At 46.9% G+C, this 20,244-nt stretch overlaps 1 protein-coding gene across 3 annotated transcripts; it reads right to left on the bottom strand.

Annotated features, from left to right (window-relative positions):
* Positions 1-278: 278 nt before the first annotated feature.
* Positions 279-17,073, bottom strand: SAP30L (SAP30 like). Of its 3 annotated transcripts, XM_063349142.1 has the most exons (5): positions 16,556-17,073; positions 14,564-14,686; positions 12,816-12,914; positions 10,697-10,870; positions 279-2,953 (listed from the first exon to the last, which is right to left on the bottom strand). In XM_063349142.1, exons 1-4 carry the CDS (start codon positions 16,739-16,741, stop codon positions 10,742-10,744), a joined length of 537 nt encoding a protein of 178 aa, XP_063205212.1. In that variant the 5' UTR covers positions 16,742-17,073; the 3' UTR covers positions 279-2,953; positions 10,697-10,741. The 3 variants fall into 3 exon arrangements, with proteins under 3 accessions (XP_063205212.1, XP_063205213.1, XP_063205211.1); XM_063349143.1 differs by lacking the exon at positions 279-2,953 and having other exon boundaries at positions 5,800-10,902; XM_063349141.1 differs by lacking the exon at positions 279-2,953 and having other exon boundaries at positions 5,800-10,870.
* Positions 17,074-20,244: the final 3,171 nt, after the last annotated feature.

Here is a 20,244-nt window from a genome sequence, read left to right as displayed (position 1 = left end):
GAAAGATTTACTGCCAGGGGAGCTTTTTGATCCTCTCCCAACACTCGGAGCCTCTCAGCCCAGTTGCTGGCTCCCAGGTTAGACTGTCTCCCGGGAGCACTGCTCAGGTGGGAAGGTTTTCTGTCCAACAGAGACCCCCTCAGCTGCAAATTCGTGACATGCAATAGTTCTTCCTCAAATCTCCGTGCTTCTGGAGTCACATCATTCTGAGGCCCATCTAAAGATATTCCCAATCCATACCTGTAGAAATGACACCCAAGTATGGGAAGACTCTGGTGCCACAAGGCAGATGAAGGCTCCAACTTTTTTTTCCTTTCTTTTTTTTTTTTAATTTTATTTTTTTAAAACAAATCCAAATTCTCTGGGTTTTCACCCCTATGGCAGCCCCTGCTTGGCACTGAGCTCCGCACAGGCTGTATTTCTCCATGCAGCTGCCTGTGCTGGGGGAAGGCCGAGAGCACTGCACCCTGGGCCAGCCTTTCCAAGACCATCCTTCAAACATCATCCCCACCATGCTCCTACCTCCCCAAAGCCAACCTTCATTGCTTCACTCCATGAAGGCCCTTTCCCCAGTGCAGGGTGTTGGGAGAAGTGAGTATTTACTCCTCTCACAAGACTCACGTGCTTGGGTGTGGGGTTAGCAAAGGTGCTCACCATGGCTTTCTGCAGAATGACCCATCCTTGTCCTGCTCAGTGGTGGAGCAATCCCATTAGCAAGCATCTTCTCTGGGAGCAAGGACGCTTTGCTGCCAGTTTCCCGCTGATCTTCTCCCATGACATCTCGGCACAGCCCTCAGGTGAAGCTGGATGGTGTGGGGTGGCACAGCAGCCCACTTGTGTTCCACGTGGCAGCTGGATTTAAGGTCCAGGATGGAATCTGGCTGGGAGCTGGGGCTATTTGGTGGAGGATCGGCGCTGTACAGCTCGGGGCAGGGGGTAAAAACAGCCAGGCACTTTGCCCAGCAGGACTCCGTGCCATCTCCATAGCTGTGTGACGCCGGACAAGCTCTGTCTCTCGTGGTGTCTCCAATGCTAAAGTGCAACAGCAAACCTGGAGCTGCTGCGGCTCCTGGAGCCTGCAGGTCAGAGGGGCCAAGGGGCCAGACGGACCTGCTGGAGCACCAGCGGGAAGCGCAGGCTGGTAGGAAGACCTTTGCTGGTGAGAGGAGAGTGAGACGAACAGTTACCCAAGAGGCTTGAGCCGAGGGACTGCAAGGCAAGAGCACACACTTGGAGCCTTGCCGATTCCTTGCGAAGGATCCCCAAGGCGGGGAGGGTCCTTGCTTGCAAAGTTTCCTTTTTCCCTGCTTGTTCTTTTGCGTGAGGAATTCAGATCCTGACCACCCTGAAAGGCTTTACAGTAACCAGAGAAGTAGGGGAATTTATGGCGTCACCAGCGGCTGAAAGCTGAGGAATTGAGAGGAAAAGGCATTTTTTTTTTTTCCCTTAGACTACAACTACCTTGACAAAATTCTCATGGCCTGTAACTGACCCACAGGAGCAGATGGGGGGGACATGGGGGCCAGAGCAGGCTGGTTTAATTGCCTCGGCCGGGAGCTCCTTCCCAAACTGAGAAGCTGGAAGGAGTTACGAGCCTGAGCTCGTGCACAAAGCTTGCGTCAGCCCCGAGACTCCCTCCTCTGCTCACCTTCACTCTTCAGCTTCCACCACTACGGTCCTGTGTCTGATGGAGAGAGGCAGGGCAGGCTTTCCGCTGAAGCTCATCAGCTTGACTCAAATTCAAGCCTGCGCTGCAGATTTCAACGACTCACCCTACAACACTTCCAGGAACCAAGCCAGCTGCTTCGGGCTAAACCCACGCAATTCCACACCCAATGCCCTTTTAGGCTCCTGTTTCCAGGAACGCGGCATAAAGAGGTGGGAATGCCGTCATGGAGATACTTTTGTTAGCCTGCTTTGTGGAGTGCATGAAGGACTTGGAGCAGATGAGCAGCAGGGAGGAATGGGGAAAACAGGATCAGGAAAAGGAGGGAAGGGAGGAGGACAAGGAATAGCCTGGTGAGGGCTGGCAGCTCCCCGGCGCTGTAGTTTGTGCTAGTCTAATAAAAAAAGCCCTGTCTGTACGCGGTGCGCCAATCCAGAGCCTTCAACCTGCTTTTTGTCCCCAGGAAAACAGAGACGCAGAGGGCTGAGGTAAGTCAAGGCCAGCAGTAGTGCACCAAGGGCTCCACTTTTTCCATGAGGGTCAGGGTTTATGGCCAGTAAGGCAGTGGAAATTCCAGGAAAAAAATGAAAAAAACTGGTTCTGCTGGGAAGGTGGGTGTGGAACAATGAGAACATCAACCTGCAGGGTACAGGGATCCTTCCAGGCCAGACTGGACAGGGAAGAGCTGAACAGTCCTGTTTTGGGACACATACAGGGACGCTGGTTGCCCTCTGTGGCCAGGCAGAGCTGGGAAGGTGCCAGGCTATTTCCCCCACATTTCCGTGCAGAGGCTGGATGTGGTGCCTGCCTTTTCCCACCCCAGCCCAACGAAGGGCCTGCAAACCACCAAACAGGAGATCGGATTGCTCAGGGCTGCCTGCCAGGCCATGGCTGCCGGCCTGCCGTCTGCTGCACAGGCGCAGGAGCTGGCGAAAACCCAGACACCAAAGGGAGCTACGAACGAGCTGTCTCCAGGACCACGGGATGCAACCCACCACCTTCCCTTTCCTAAAGACAGACTTGCCCACATGGGTGTCAACACCAGGAAGAGACACAGGCAACGTTCGGACACCTCTTGGATGCAGAGCCTCCTCTCTGCTTTGTGACCACAGCCTGGGGTAGGGAGCTTGCTGATGCGGTGCCCATCGTTGTGCTCTCTGGTCTCTACGTGTGGTAGGAGAAGCAGTAGAGCCGTCTCAGCTACCTGAGACTTCCCTTTTCTCCTGTCTCCTGGTCTCTGCTCTTCCCCACAGGCACCAGGATGCCACAGCCATCACGAAGTACTTCCTGCAACACGTAAAGGAAACAGATCTTGAAGAAAGTTCCAAAAAACAATTAAGTAAAAGCACATTAGGGGGCTTTGAGGTACTTAGGGAAGAAGCCAACGTTGCCTGCAAGGATAAGAGATGTGAAATCAGCTCCAGCTCCTGGCAAAGTGAGATTGAGTGCTGGCAGAGCCGTGCAGTCATCCCTTATTGGATACAGGAGAAATAAAAAAAAAAAAAAAGAAAAAGAAAAAAAGAGCCCTAAGGCTCTCCCCTGCACACTCAGCCTGCTCAGCCACATCTCTAAAACATAAAACCATTAAATCCACATTCGCATTTTTCCCCAGTCCTCTGCGCTGCCCTTTCTGCTGGGGAGCAGAGAATTGAAGCCTGGTTTCCATCAACGTTGCAAGGAGACCGTAGGACGGCTCACGCAGAGAATCGGACGTGTTCAATTTCAATGTCCAACCTGGGGGGGGGGGGGGGAAACCCAAACAAAATCACACAAAAAACCCCCCGAATAAACCATTTTTATGATCTCCACATCCTACCACAGCATAATCCCGCTTCCGGTATCTGCCAAGTCCAGCCGGCTCCCACTGAGGAGGTGTCTTGGGGACGGGAGAATGGCCCTGGTGCCCCCCAGCTGCCAGCCCTGGGCCGAGGTGCAGCGCAGAGCACCCACCGCCCGGGTGCCTGAGCGAACACTGCCCTCGCACGGCGGCTGGGAGCCGAGAGAGGGACCTGCAGTTTGAGGCCCATCAGAGCAAGCCGCTGGTTGCTCAGTTTCTCGGGGTGAATACCTTAAAAAGACTGAGCAGATTCCTCCTTGGTTTTGCGCTTGAAATCTTCCGAGTGTTTCTTGGCAGGGAGCAAACATGAGATTAAGCAGCATTATTCATTAGTCTCTACAAATAACAGATTAACCAGCAGAGGTTATTTGTATCGCTGGAGTTTCCAGTCTACCCTCTCATGCCAAAACCAGCACTTGCACAACAGGTTGCTGCTTACAGCTGTCCTCCTTCAGCCCTTCTGCCTTTCCTCCCTGGGCAGGACCTCCTCACTGCGCTGAGCCCACGCTCACCAAGTGGGGAATGCAAATGACATGGCTTTTCCCCTTCCACTGGGATAAACTGCCCTTGCTCTCACCTGAAGACCTTTCCTTGACACCTCCTAAAAAAGCTTGACAAGGCACAGGTGATGTCCTGTGAAGTGATCTGCCCTTGCTCCTTGTTTCATGGTGGCCACCTGTGTCACCTCTGGTCTTGCCCTCTTCAACTGAGAGCTCGCCGAGACAGGGACAACACTCTGGCAGCACGGCAGCATGCTGCCTTGCGCGAAAATGTCCTGATCCACTGCAAGGGCCTCCAGACACATCCACAAATGCAGGCACTGAGGACATCGGGATCTGTTTGTGATGCACCAGCTCAGTCTCCCCCAGCTCTCCAATACACCAAGGTCAATCTTTAGCTAAGAGAACATTAGGCTCAAACGTAACTACTGATCATTGATTATTTCCCACAGCTTAGTAAAGCATCAACATTCGGCTCTCCGAAGTCTCTTCCCTGCAGACCCTGCTCCTTTGCTACTGAAAGCTAATGCCCTGGGGTGTAGGTTGGGGGGACCGAGTGTCTCCTGCACACATCACTGGTGGTATAAATGGGCACGTTCTGCGTGGCTGGAAGTCACCACGCAGCAGCAACACAACCTGCCACCCTCCTCCCAGAGGGCAATTTAGCCCTTGCTGTGAATCGAACCATGATAAGCAGAGGTCAGTTGGCTGTAGGACAGCACCAAGGAATAAGGATACAGACGATGTTGTGGGATTGTTTCAGGGAGAATTATCTGTGCAAATCTTTACTGCACATCAACAGTGCAGTTTAATTTGACAGTGATAAATTCAGGTCATGTATTTTGAGTGTAAAGCTCTCAATATCCTATCATCCTCCTCAGAGAGCCCAAGTGTCTGAAAAGCTACACTACAACCTCTTTCCTGGCTAAAAATCAAGGCTCAAGCACGCCTCTGACACTGCCAGCAGAGCCTTAGGAAATGCCACGACAGGGTTCAGGAGAACAAGTGTTCAAGCTCCAGTTTCTGGCACTCCTCACTTCCTCACTGCAGCAAAAAAAGTGAGTTATCTTTGCCTATAAGGCTGACAGTCAGGAGGAAGAGCAACATGGGAAGAAGAAATGAAACAAAGTACTACACAGAAAAGGATCTTGCAGCTTAACTGACCGAACATCGGGATGCTACATGTCAGCATTGCGCTGGGGTAGCACCCACCTGGTCAGCTGGGCATGCAGCTGCGACTCTGGACAACAGGAGCTAGAAGTCATGCATGAAACGTAGCCCAGGCCAGGGTGAACCTGAGAAGGAAGCAGAAGCACAGGGTTGAACTAGACATAAAAGATTCATTAGGAAAAATTAATCAAATGAGATGCTGCACTTGATTGACTGTTCATGATAGAGGCGGGGAAAAAAGAAAATCCCCATCACAGAAAAGCCCAACACTCCCCAAAATGGAAGGCCACGAGGCTCTCCAACAACATCCATCTTTCTCATGAGTTGTCTTTTTGTTGCATTCAAAAGACTCCATGATTTGCTTCCATGCAACCCACGCAGATTTGTCACAAAATATCCCATCACCTGAGTTTTCTACTTCAAGCTTGACACATCCCAGTCAGCAGTGCCATTCTCCCCTCCATGGCTGCTGTATTTTCAGCCCCGGGGAGGTGGGTGGGAAATGACAGTGAATCAGAGAAGCCTGGCACAAAACATCCATGCGAAGCAAAACTCCATCAGCTCTGGAGCCAACAGTGCTAAGGGCACAAAGGCAAACAGAAGGGAATGTAGGCCTTGTTGCTAGATAGATCATTTATTAAAGTGAAATTCAGCATTTTATCTTTGTCAGACAGTACAGAGTTAAAGTCTCATACACAGTGGAAGCAGGACATTTCCTACACCTCAAAGAAATGAGTTCTACATTTTTTTTGCTATAAGTTACTAAGTTGCTTTAACAATACACAGCTATATTACACAGTTAAAAATACAAGGTGTCCAAAACATTTGGCATAAGATCAGCACAATACATGGAGGCTAGAAACAGAAGAGGGAACACAGTTTTTCTCTCCCAGTAAGCCCACTAAGACCCCAAGCCATTCTGCAAGTTACCCACTATTCCCCTCCCCTGCGCTGTAGCTGCAGAGCAGAGGGCCAGGACAGGAGCAAACCCAGCCCCACCAGGGGTCCTCCAAGTCAGAGGCTCCTGGAGCCTGCTGATGTCCAGGATGGCCTGCAGAGTTGCTTGCAAGGGAAGTTAAGGTTTAAGGCAGGAGCCCCCCTCCTCTCCCCACACTTTCTTCAACCATTTAATTTGTTCCAAACCGAGGTGTTCACAGGCAAGTCAAAAAACGTGAGACCAGGGATAGCTGTGAAAAGTGCAAGGGGTATCTTACACCCTAACAGTTCATTTGCACTTTGAAAGTGGAAAATGAGAACTCCCTAACTTGATAAGCTAGAGGTGGCTAAAGGGCATCAGTGACAAGAGGAGGGAGGCATCAGTAACATTCCTTCACCTTTGGGACTCTTCAGTCAATACTCTGGGCAGTACAAGGACTCCTTCTGTACAAGAGGCCACCCTGTATTACCCACTCCTTTAAACTGTAGAGGCAAAGTGACTCTAGTGCTCTGGGGAAGTATAACGATCTGTGGATTTAAATAAACAGTCCCCCAGCAGACCATTTCTCTCCCCTCCAACTGCAGTTACCGCTGAAGATCTCCCATTGGTATTTACATTTGGCTCAACCAAAAGACGTAAAGTGCACAGCTCCCCCCTTCTTCCCCTCTCATAAAACATCCATTACAAGAGCTAACACAGAACAATTCTTCCTCCACGTTGGTAACTGTGGAAGCACGTTTTGTTCAGTCTCTCTGTGGGCCACGTCCCGTTTCATCTTCTCTGTGCCATCACGACCCACTTGAAAACTCGCATTTCCTGTGGGTTATTTTGGCTCTTGATTTCAAAGCCTCTCTGAAGCCAGCTTGCACTTAAGACTAACTTTAAATGCCAGACTTAGTATGTTTTGGTCAAGTCTTGCACTCCAGGCTATCTAGTGGTTTACGGACACATTTCTAAGGAAAACTGGGACACCAGAGTACTGGGGACAAGTGGTACAAACCTGCCCGCTCTGCTTTTCTCAGGCTGAGCATCTAAAGTGCCTGGCAAAAGAAACATTAGCTTTTAATGCAATTGTTTACTTCAGGTTGATATAAAATACTCTTTAGATGCAGAAATTTAAAAAAACCCCTGCATTCTAACACAGCCTCCTTGGACATATTTGCAGTTTTCAGCCATCAGACTGCCACCGTGTCAAGTCTTCACATGCTTCCAACTCCCTTCAGTTGAGCTCAAGCCAATAACTACCATCAATGATTTCTTCTTCTTCCCTTAAAGTGAGCAGAGGGTCAGCATACAGGATGAAATTAACCCGGAAGAGATGTTTCCGCATTATTTGGATTTCATACTAATGGCTTTGGATCTATTCAGAAGTCTAATGAAGTTAATGCAACTCTTCAACAAGAATTGAATTAGGCTACGTAATTGAATTAGGCTATATAATGGCTGGAAGGCTTCAAAGACAATTCCTCTGCCCCAGAGTGAATGTCACCTATGCAGGCTTGTAAGAAATAAGCTTCCACTATTATAAATGGAAGATGACATCTGGTCATCCTCCATGCCCCCAAGGCTTGTGCTCCATGGTTCAAAGCTAGACAGAATTTAAGGCCCATCTGTGAAAAGCAAAATGTAAAAAGAAAAAAAAAATCTTATCATACCAGCCAAAGCGATTTGGGTCTTCCACCTTTCCAACAAGTCCCATCTAAAAGTGCTGAGAAAACGTCCCACCTCATGGCTTCACAAGTGTGAGGTTCAAACACATTTACTTTGAAGTTTAAAACAAAAAGTTGGAAAGTCTTTTTTAATTGGCATGCAGCATAAGGAATCAAATACACAGAATGGTACTATACAGAACGACAATTGCATTGTTGCGTTTTCTGGTTATTAGACACTAAATGCTTTTCAAGAATCACAGGCACCCTGAACATGGATATTGCTACTGAATTGACGTGTGATTTCAGTTTATAGCATGGGAGCCATAAAGTGGCTAACCCTTCCAACAAGACATCAGCTTTCTTTTGCTCAAGGCGTTTTGCTCTAGTTAAGTTGAGAACAAGGTAATAAGGCATTTGCAACGGTTTATAAGGCCATGGGGTCCGACAGCCAAAGATTCCTCTCTTTCTTTGGTGTCTTGCCTCCAAGTTTCCCACCTTATAAACAACTGCTAATGGCTGGTAAACATCTCTTCATCATCACACTTCACTAAGAATTTTTTCAAAAAAGTATAATTGCTTTAAGAGTGAAACCAACAAGGATCACATTTCACATCAATTGACTATTTTCAGAAAGAAAAAAAAAAAAAGAAGTTTCCTGGATACCACCTCTGCACAAAAGCATTCCAGTGAATACACCTGAACAGATGGAACCTGCCACCATATTTCCTTGAAAAGAATCATTTTGCTGCTGGCTGTGCTAAAACACCCCAACAGATTTATTTACTCTTAGAAATAAAACAAAACAAAATACAACAACAAAAAAGTAAACCCCAAACAAACTACATTTTTACAGTTTTGGTCTAGAAGTTACAATGAGGCAAAACCCTCTCAACCCAGAAACTAATTTTCCCTTGGTAATACCTTCTGATTACATGAGCACTTTGAAGATTAACATGCAGTCAGAGAACGTACCCTTTTAGCTATCTGTCCTGGATGAGAGAAGCCAGATCATGTTGACTGATGTGGGAATTCCTCCATCCTTTCAATAAGGAAAGGACCAGTGTAATTAGGAAATTTTTAAACATTCATGAAATACCGACGCAAGACATTCTCCCCTCATTCCTGGAACCTCTCTCCTGGCTGATGTTCTTAAAATCCATACTGAAATTGAACAAGGAAATGCTGAAACAATCACACTCCCCAAAACTTCACAAGTGGGACGTGTACCATAACAGAGTATTTCTGCCTATGACACAGGACTTAGGCGTGCTGAAGTTTGTTGAACATGTTTTAGCAAACACTTCAGAGCTGATGTGAACAGCTGGCTTTAAATTGTGACTTGATTTTTAAAGAGATTCTGGGAGACCTTCAGCAAGAGCTTCACTACATGAACCCTTCATGCCTTACGCAACACGATGCAGTACTAAGCTGGGATCGTGATCTGTGCGTTCAGCTCTTCAACAAAGCTTCATCCAGTTTTGGAAAATTAAAACCTGCCATTGACAAAACGCTAGCCAAAGTTTTCCACTGTTCAGTCCATTACTTAAGGCTTGTTGAGAATATACTCTCTATGTGGAGTCTTGGCATCTTGTAACAGAATGGAGACATTGGTCAGGACAGCAAAGAAACAGAGCGGTGCTTTACATCATGAGATCCCCTTGAGTAGAATTTGAGGTCACTAGAGAACAGTCAGTCACGACCAACACTTTTATAAGCTTCTTTTGCCAAAATAACTGCTGTGTTATGTGTAAGGACACCTTGGCTTTAAATAACAAAATCAGAGCGATCTCCTCCTACAGCGCCCAATTAAAGAGCACCAGCATGCCGTCCACTCACACAGCTCTTATGAAAGTACACGTAATGCTCACAAAAGGCAACTGCTTCAATACTTTCTGCCTGTTGCAAAGACAGATGAAATGCATCATGCTCCAGTCAGTTCACTACCCCGGTTGTGGTGCTACACCCATTAGCACGTCTGCTTCATACTAAACAGGGACTGCCAAACCCACTAATCCACACAGCAGTTTTGTGACACCTGCTGAAGACTAGCTTCAGTATAAAATTCACATCGCTTGTGATGATTGATACCTGATCTGACAGAGATTAAGAGACAGACGTCTTAAGCCATTGTTTCACCTACCATCACTGAGCCTTGAATAGAAGGGAAACAGGCGTAAGTGAATTAAATGAGCATTTCTACCAACATGATCAAACCCAGCAAATAAGCTCTACTTGCCTTAATACCACATTCTGTGGAAATGCAGAAGTTTTTAAACACTTACAGACAATTAATTAGTGAGTTCTTAAATAAAAGAAGTTAGAGAAAGGGATGGCAGAGTTGTCTGACATCCACGTCAGAAGGGGGCGAGAAGAAATATGACAAAAAAAATAAAATCAAATTCAGACTAATCAAGTAGCGTTCACTGGAGTAGATCTGGTGAGATGGAGCATTTGTAGAAGTTTGGGACTTGAAGCACTGACTCAAGGCAAGACAGAGTGTGTGTAGGTGGGGAGCAAGCTTCAGACAAACTTCTGACCCATGCACCTTGATAATCAATTTTATCTCTGCTGCTATTCCAGTCCTGCGCCAAGACAAACTGCATGGTGGTTTGTGATGCAGTCTGAATTCAGTGAAAAAATTTCATCTGTGATCTGAATTGCACTGAGATGCAGATTTCCAGAAATGGTTTAAAACACTGAGTTGACAAACTCCACAGTCCTACAGGTTTACTTGGTTTCCTCATTATCCTCATTTCTTTATTCCAATGTGACTTTGAAATGAGGGGAAGAAGTCTTCAGAAACATGCTGGGCACATGTTTTCAAATACTCCTGATAAGAAAGTCTATATTTTTTCTGTCATCCAGACTTACTGCATTAAAAAAAAAATTTACAATATACTTCAACAGTTTTTATATACCTAAAATGCACAATACCATCTGTTCCTTCAAGGTCTCTCTTATTCCAAATCTTGTTAATCTTCATTCTAGTTGCTTGCTACTTTCTGATTTCTGGTCCAGCCTGCTCTTGTTGTTCTTCACCATATAGATGAAATATGCAAGTGTCTCTTTCTCATTCACAGGAATATTCCTGAAGTGACGACTGACAGTCTAGAAGGACAACATGTAAAGAGACAGAAATTCTGAAATTAAAAAGTAGAAATAATCAGAACAGGGTTTCTTTTCACTTTCCAAAACTGATTTTATGGCCACTGAGCGCAATATACTCTTAGTCAAACATGCACCAATTCAAACTGTCAGTCCTCATTTACCTCTATCTCTTTTTACAGCTGGAATGTGCATATGAACATAGCATAGTCTTGCTACGTCAGCAGTATTTGCAGCCAACCTACAAGCGGAATTTGGAAGCCAGAATGTCCTCCTGCCAAAGCAGCATAGCCTCTCCTAAGCGGCATTTCATGCCGAGATTATTTGGAGAGAAGTTTTCCCTGCATCTCAGTATTTTAAAGGAGAGTGTCAGAAATATTGAAACACTTTGCTGTCTGAACCAGATGTAGCAAAGTTTTACTGTGCAAAGGAAAACACACTGGATAAGTTTTGACTGAAAGGAACACCAGGGGATTTGCAATGGGAGGGTTAGCATTTGGTTAGGGCTATCCCTCTCTGACACTAGCGTTTCCTCAGAAAATGAACGCAGAACACATTTTGGAGCTGGATGAGATCTGCTTCTCGTATGGAAGAAGCTCTTTTTTGGTACCCAACACAGCTCCAGAACTGGATGTTGATGCAGGCTGAGCAATAAGTCACTCCAAGAAGATTTATGGAAGTTTTAGTTTTCCTTACGGTGGGGTAGCAGCAGGAGTCTAAGAGCCTCAGGCAGCAGTGATTCAAGCATGGGAGCTGGACGAGGATCCAGCGTAGGGTCAAAGCTGCTCAGACTTCACAGGAAATCTGGGAAGTGTGTGACAACTTTAAGTTAGGCTCCCTTTATTTTCCGCTTGCATAGTAGTTTGTTGTTTGTTTTTTTTTCTTCCTGGGCACACTCATGGTAAATTGCCTAAGTAAGTAGTCCTTCACGGGAGGGGGTAGCTGAGAAACTATGAACTGGTTAGTTAGAACATGACAATTCAGAACTACTAATGAGGACATATATCCACCCTGCTTCGTTCACCTTACTCCTACATGCTCTACACTACACCTTCTCTATATTCGGTATATTCATTCCCTAGTTGACTTTGAAAGAAAGCAAGACAGTGTCTTGCTTTCTTTTTTGGTCTGCCAGTTGTTGTTCTTTAAAGCAAAAGCAAAACAGACAGTTTTGGGCAGAGAGTTATGAAAGCCTCGGCTTACAAAACCAACCTCGTTACCATTCAGTAACTGCTACATTCTTTTCAAGTTTAGAGAAGACTTTTCCCATAGAAAGCCTTAAGATCAAGTCAGGAAAGAGAGCAGAGCGGATGCACACCAAGCACAACTAACCCAAATAAGAGAGAGTTACAGAGAGTTCTTTCTTAACAAGGACCCCATACGGTGAGAAAGCAGCAGTAGAGGCCCTTAAGGAAAGAGCCTTTTATTGACTTAATACAGAACCATAAGACATTAGGACAAGAAAGAAGGAATCTTAAGTCATGGTCAGTGATTTTGCCTTTAATAAGAAGCAATTCCAACCAGCTCAAGTGCCTGTGAGGAAAGGAAAACTAACAGGGGCACTTAAGGTGACCAATAACTTGTGAGTCTGAGTTTCAGTACAACAGCCATCTTCAGTTAACACCTAAGCCACTGGAAAATAGGTTCTGTTTCTGCTTCCTAAAGGTAATGGATTGTGACTATGAACAAGGAGGGAAAGGAAGCAGAGAAAAGCAGTTACTAAAACATGCTTTCAACAGGCAGCTTACATGGATTCCATGACTGTCTCAAGTGAAACAAAGCATGCAGCTTTCTATCGGCACCATCCCCTGAAAGCTTTCGCAAAGCACACAGTACATCCTAGTGAGAGAGTCACTACAGGTACTAGTGTCCAAGAAACGTGCACTTCAGCAGAGGAGATAAAAAGTTTTTTAATAACAGAGATGATACTACTTCTGTCATCACTTACTTCTGCTAGCTGAGCCTTGTTGAGTCCAGGCCTAGTCTGCAACTTATAATGTCTCTTGTAACGTCGCAGAGTGTTCACTTGGAGCTGGAACAAGTCAACCTGGAAGTGACGTAGAGAAGAGGGGATGAGCACTACCTTTAGCTTCTATTAGGCAGAAGCATGGAGTTATCTAACTATTTCTTCCTCAACAGGACTGCTCCTTGCCTGCATTCAGAACCACATCGGCTTGCCTTACTGACAAATCTAAGTATGTTTTGTATTTGTTAATGCTAAAGGACCAAAATAGCCTCAGGGAAATATAAAATTTTGTTCTGGTTCACATGCTGTCAACAGAACTGCTGGCCAATTTCTGCTCTCAATTACACCTCTGCAACCTCGAAGCAAAGGGGAACCTTTTGTTCCCACAAGGGTTAAAAAAGCTCACACATGAAATATCAATTTAGCAGGCACTGAACAAATGGCTTGTGACATAAAACAGAGTACAGAGAAGAAATGGAATTCAAATACTTCAATGGGATGTGCACGTTTAAAGGCAAGGGTGGTGGTGGGGGAAGCTACAGGAAGGAAGATGAAGATCATGTGGAAAATGCTATGTTTCAAAGACAAAAGGAATCTCTGCTGAAAACCAAGAAGAAAATGACATTAAAACTGACACACTGCAGAGTTCCCTATTCAGTTAGGTGACGTGCATCCCTCAGTTTTTAACCACCAAGTACCCTGCATGCGCTACAGCACTTAACATTGTTAGATGCCAGCTGGATCTACACCAATCGTCCTGGCAACTCATGTAAAGCCTGTATGGGAAAGTTTTGATGGAGAACCTTGTAGGATGGAAACACAAACAGCTACAACAAGAAGTCAGGTATCCTTAAAAAAAAAAAAAAGGCAAACCAAAAACTTGCTACTCTTTCAACATGTCCACACAGGAGGTGTGTAGACACAGCTTCGCTGGCAAAACAATTCTTGGCGTGTTTTTTCTCAGAAATGAAATGCTTTTTGACAATACGGGTGGCATTTCCAGCAGAGGGCTCTGCTGACGCGGCCAGAGCTCAGCTCCTCCCGAACATCACCTCTGCACAACTTTTTGCAGAATCAACAGTACCAGAAACATCACCAAAGCAAATACAGAACACAATGGCACAGAGAAGAGATTATTCTAGAGCTCTGTAACACAGAAAAAAAACCCGCAAACAAACAAAACAGGCAGGCCTATTTCCCAAAATAAAAAGATGTTACAAATTATTTTAAAATAGTTTTAAATAGTGTCAAAAATAACCATACATGCAAAGGTCTGGAGAAACTTAATATCCTTGGATATCATATACTACCCAAACATAGAGAGACTGACCTATTGGATTCTTCAGTGTATTTGCAAAACGTTGCACGCTAGGCAACAAAGAGCCATTATCAGGGCCTCAGTCACCACTGAAAATAATTTATTTTTACGTTTAAAAAATAATCAGTATCAAATACTGTTTTAACAGCTCTCTGGTAGTACTACATACATGAAGACTGTTTTTATAGACGACTCTACATGGGCAAAGAACTCATACAGGTACAAAGAAGAAAATTAGGACATAACACATCAGAAAAAAAGTATTCCTGAAAGATAAGAGTAACTCCATAGCGGTTTCAGCGGAGCTGCAATTTAAAATTCAAATATTTCCTGATACGTGAAAACATCCAAGTCAAAATTCAACGTGCTCAAAATTGGTAAAGCATCCTATACCCACTTGGCACTTACTAACCTCTGGGACATCCGTTTCATGCTCAGGAGAGTCACCTCCATCATCACTTGTCTTCCTCTTTCTTTTGTTTCGGACACTTTGAATGAAGTTCTTGTGAAAATCACAAATATACAGATGTCTCACCTAAGAACCAGAAGTGGCGAAAAAGCAATCAAAACAGGTACTGTAGAAAGAGCACTCAACAACAGCCACTTAGACACTAGTATTAGAAAGTGCATCCCTCATGACTGGTATGACTGACTGCCTCATGACACTAAGGAATTTCTAATCTTAAACTCCAGGAGTGATATCGTACTCTTGAGTTAGAGATAATTTACATTACAAAGACTAATGGCAGGAAAAATGAAGGACTCAAGAGCTCCAGCTGAACCTGAACCTCTGTAGATAATATATTTCTTTTTTATGGTTGCAATCACATGTCAGAAAAAAAATAGGCAATTGTCTAGAGGCAGTGGCAAGTCCTTGCTTCAGGACTTATTACCAGGGCACTAGCAAGAAAAACATCATTCTGTTACACTCTTGTGAACTTTCTGGTTTAAATAGTACACAAGATTATTAATGCAAGTGTTTCAAAATTTAGATCAAATAGAATTTGGCTAATTACCTCAATTAAAACAAGCAAGCTAAAAGCAAAAATCTTTTTCCTATAGCTTATCCTGCCATGGAAATCCCTTTTTAACAGATATTATCTCACTAGAATTAGCATATCTACAACAAAAGATCACAAATGATTAAAATTATTTGGTACCTATAAGGCAAAAACGTCTTCATATGACAGCGGCACCCTACATTCAAAATCACTTTATGCAGCCCGCTTCATACTTTCTCTTTGAGTTAATTAGTGTGATTTCCTCTTTTTATTTCTAAAGCCCTATATCTGTCAACAAAGAATCATTCCTAAAATGAAAGAAATTATTATACACTAGACAAATCTGCCGAGAACTACAACCAGGAGAAACACTCCAGTTTTTAAGAATAACATTATATTTAAAATTGAGTTCCCATGACATGATGCATTTCGGCTGTGCAAAAGGGATCTAACCAAATGGGGAAGCTGCCAAACAGACTGACTCAAAACTTCATGTTTTTTTTTTGTTTGTAATGGTTTTAATCTTTAAAGATCTGGTAAGAAAAGCACGCAGAGCAGAATTCCGTTAACCAAGCCACTTCTGAGAAATTCCATCTGTAATCTTGATGGACTGCTCTCTTGTACCCATTTTGTTACTCGGTAAGTGACCCGTTTCTATCTTGAGCTGACAGCTGTCATTTAATGTCACTAAGCGGTCAGCAGCAAATCGGGCTGTTTAGTGCCGACCAGCGAACAAGCGCGCAAGTGCCCTGTTGAAGAGGCTGCACGCCTCGCCTTTCCAGCTGGATGCAATAGTTCATTTTTAATAGCTGGCTTCGCTAGAACACAAATTCTTACCAATTAAAAAAAGTACCATGACGCCTAACTGAAACAGTAACCCATATCGTTGATTTTACCTAGTAGCATCAGCGGTTTTCAATCCGAAAGTGAAATTAAAACAGCACTATTGCCTGCGAAGCAAAGACAGTTTGCTCCTTTGAACATCATCTGCTCCGCACTGCACGAGAGCTTTTCTCCCAAGCACGGCGTCTAGCGCTGCTTCATTAATCCTCACGAGACAATCAGTGCCATGAGGAAAAGCCGTATCTTTACTCAGGCATGTTTTTCTCGTGCCCCAGCGCGGTGACACTGGAGAGGGGAAAACGCGGGCCAAAGGAACCCGGTCTGCAGCACAACCTGCCGCACCTCGCACCTCCCTCTCCCCACAGCTTGTCGGGGTCAAGGGAACCCCCCCGGGCAATCGCAAAGCTCAACTCGCCGGGCGGAGAAGCAACTTTCCAGCGGCGGAGGGAGCGCAGCCCCGCCGGGAGGGACCGGCCGCAGTGCGGTGGCGGGCTGGGAACGGCGAGCCCGCCCGCCCGGCCCCTCGGGGGGAAGGGGGACCGGCGGAGGCCGCAACTCACACTTTTGTCGATGTCCAGCTTCAGCTTCTTCTGGGAGATGCTCTTCTGGATCCTCTTGCTGAAGGACGCGTTGCCGGCGGGGCGCACGCAGCGGTCCCCGTCGTCAATGAGGCAGCAGCTCTGGCCGTAGAAGGGGGCGGCGGGAGGCCCATCCCGGCTGTCCTCCTCGGTGCTGAAACCATTCATCGCCCACCTGCCCGCCCCTCACCCCGCCCGGGGAGCCGACAACCGGGGAAACCACCGCCGCCGCCGGGCCGCTCCGCGCCCTCAGGGGGGGACCCCGCCGCCCCCCCGCGGGGGGGCCCCCCACTCTCGCCGGGGCCCCCTCAAGGGGGGGACCCCCCTCAGCGCCGCCGGGAGGGAGGGACGCTCGCCGCCGCCGCCGCCCCTCAGCGGTGGCCGTGGAGGCCGGGCCGGGCCGGGCCGGGCTCCCAAGCGCCGCCGCCCGCGGGGGAGCCGGGACCCCGCACGCACCGCTCACTCTCACACACACACACACACACACACAAAACCGCCTCCCCGGCAGCGGAAGTCCCGCCTCCCCCGCCTCAGCAGCCAGGGCGCTGGTTGGGCGGCGCGGCTGGCGGGGCGGGGCGCGCCGCCGCCGCTCCGCGCCTCGATTAGTGGGAGGAGCTGTCAATCTACTGCCGCCGTCCGGCCCCGGCCCGCCTCCGCCTTCGCACGGCAGCCGGAAGGTCGGCGGGAGAGAGGCGCGCGAGGAAGGGCGGGGGGGGCTCGCGCGCGCCGTTGCCAGGGCACCGCAGTGCCCTCCCCACCCGCGCCGTGAGGGGAGCGGCGGGACCGGCAGCCCCTCAGCGACCCTCGGCCACCCTTCACCGCCCCACGGTCGCCCCTCGGCCGCTCCGCAGCGACCCTCGGCTGCCTGTCGCCGCCCCTCGGCCACCCTTCACCGCCCCACGTTCGCCCCTCGCTTTTCCCGTCAGGAGGCTGAGGGAACTCGGCCTCTCCCTTCGCCCCGGGCAGTGCCGGAGCGGGTGCCCGGCCTCGTCCCCGGTCCCCCGCCGGCCTTTGGGCTTCCTCCGCTCCCCACAGCCAAACACAAGCCGCTGGCCGCGGCGCTCAGCCTGTCTGCCACCGGGCAAAGCTGAACCGGCGGCTCTCGCCCGGTCACTTATGCAAAACTCATGTCGACACACTCCACAGATGCCTGTTCTTGGCTACATCATCACACAAAGCTCCTGTGTAGGTAGGAGTTCTGCCTGAAATACTATTAAAGAAGACGATTTTATTATTTTTTTTACTAATTACAAGGCAGGGATAGTGAAAAGATTGGACCTGGGAAAGTGTTTCCCAAAGCAATCTTACTTGAAGCTTTGCATTTCTTTCATCTTCAGGAAAAAAAAAAAAGTAGTAAAATGAGATGGGGGAAGAAAGAAATTCCTACTGATCTGTAGAGAAAAGATGTTACTTTGTGGAAATGCTGTCACCTCTGTAACACCATTGTATTGTCAGAGGTGCGTGGGCAGCCGTAAATGGAAAAGGATTTAATCTTCCTGAAGAAAAGACTTTTTGCACAAACAGAAAAGAGGTTCTATAGACTAAAATTACTTCAAAGTCTGAAATCCCACACGTGGAACAATGTGCGTTAGCACAGGATGAACTGTGCTGAATCACGCACACGAAATACCTTTGCAAAAAAGAGTCTCCTCAAAGCCCTTGGTCATCAGATCAGCCTGCTCCACGGTAACACCGACAGGCGTCTTGCAGCCCGTTCTGCCTGCTCCCCGCAAAACAACCAAGAAGTGCTAAAATATGTATTTTCCAGGCAGTCATTGCAATACCAAACGTGTCTCAGAATAAATCCGCAGGGCAGGAACTTAATACTCTTCCTCAGCAGTTCTGCCTCTTGTCTTAATTTTTATTACTGGTGCACTCAGGCAATTACTAATTCCTGTTTGTGCGTGTGACTACTACAGAACCACAGTGCACTCTCCTGGGGACACCGCTCCCAGAAGCCAGACACTCCAATGGGAAGGTGATAGAAACAAACGACTTTACCCGAAGACCAACAAGCAGTTAGTGAAGAGCAAAGAGATTTAAAAGCAAGATGGTGCCGCTTATAAAAGCCCCTGGCCAAATTGCCTGGGACCTGCGTGCCTGAAGTAATAGCCTCCTGGCAAAACCCACACAGATATTGCTTTGGTTTTGGGAAAAGGAAAACACCAGAAGGCTGACAGTGATCTCAGAGCTCCCAGTAGCAAGCTTTCTAGGTTTATCTTAACATTACAAATAAAAATCGAATGGCAGGTTGACGAAATCTTGCAGGAGGACATTCGGGAAGCTGAAAGCACCAACTGTAGGGGCAGGTGATACTAGCAGCGAGCAAGTAGATAAAAGGGAACACAATCATAAGAGGCAGGACTTCCTCATGTCTCTGTGAGGAGGAGATTCTGCAGGTGCTCCCTGGACTGTTCTATGGGAGGCTGGGAGTGGCTGGAGGAACAAGCACCGTCAGGTTGTATTTCATCTTTGGCTGCAACTCTCATCCCATGCAAATGAAAGGATTTTAAGTTGTTTTGCAACACCTCCTAAGAGGAAAAAAAAAACACCCTGCTTTTGTCACTGTCTGTTTGTTAATTCAATGCTAAGTACTTCCAGCTTAGGCTAACACAATGACACCTTTTTTAAAATAAAAAAGAAGTGCATGGAGGTGTTCACATAATTGCAGTTTATTTCAGCATATTTATCCTCATGGGAACCTCAAGATTTCACAGGCTGCTAGTCCGGAACTAGCTTGCTGTGAAATAAACTGCCTCATAGAGACATTCTTTATTAGGTATCTATCACTAACCTGATCTAATAATTCTTTGTGGGAGCTGCAATGAAGTGAGAAACAATGTTTCATAAACCCATCAGCACCCAGGCAGCTTTAGTGCCTTTGAAGCTGTAATAGCCTGCCCATCCAAGCCAGGCCTCTAATCAAATTAGGGGAACCTGCACAGGCCTTTAAATCTCAGCTGGAGCAGCACTACCCTCTAAAGATAGGTCTACGATGTAGCTGTCACCTGGAACTTACTGTTTTAATGGAGCCTTTCAGGGATCTTGGGACAGAGATGCTGCTCTCCAAAAGGTCTGCGCTGCCAACGATGTCCTGGGAAAAAGGCCTTTTAATTTTTTTTTATACCTCCAGTCAGGAATCAGACCGTTTCCATTTTCTTTACCATGGTGGCCAATGGAGACTCTGCCCTAGCGCCCTCCGCCAGACTCCGCTCTCCTCAGCATTTTTTGAGGGTGGCACATATTGAACTTGCTAAAATGCTTAAACTGTCACAGCTTTTGGCACATAGTCCCCCTGGGAAGTGTTCCCATGGCCCAAACATCACAGCACAGTCCTGCCTTAGTAGCACGCCTTGCTGATTTTCACACATGCAGATTTTCACACATGCTATTGTTTGTCTTCCCTCCGTTTATTTCAGTTTTTCACCCCATCGAGTCAAGTAAAAAGGAATGCTGGGAAGAAATGAAGTGGTGACTGTAGAAAGTGCTGGGGGTCCTAATGGGAACATGGCACAGGGCTGTGAGCAATGCATATAAACTTACCTTGTCTTGGGCTGAAAGACTGCTCTTCCCGCCCCGACTAGAACACAAACAGGGCAGTGAGCTGTTAAAAACGCTCCCCTGAAGACTAAGGTGTAGGATGGATCTACCAGCAGTTTCTCTCAAGGCAG

The sequence above is a fragment of the Chroicocephalus ridibundus genome, chromosome 11 (assembly GCF_963924245.1).
Source record: "Chroicocephalus ridibundus chromosome 11, bChrRid1.1, whole genome shotgun sequence".
Classification (NCBI taxonomy): Eukaryota; Metazoa; Chordata; class Aves; order Charadriiformes; family Laridae; genus Chroicocephalus; species Chroicocephalus ridibundus.
Note: the sequence above shows the minus strand (reverse complement) of the source record. Positions and strands in the feature narration are given on the sequence as shown.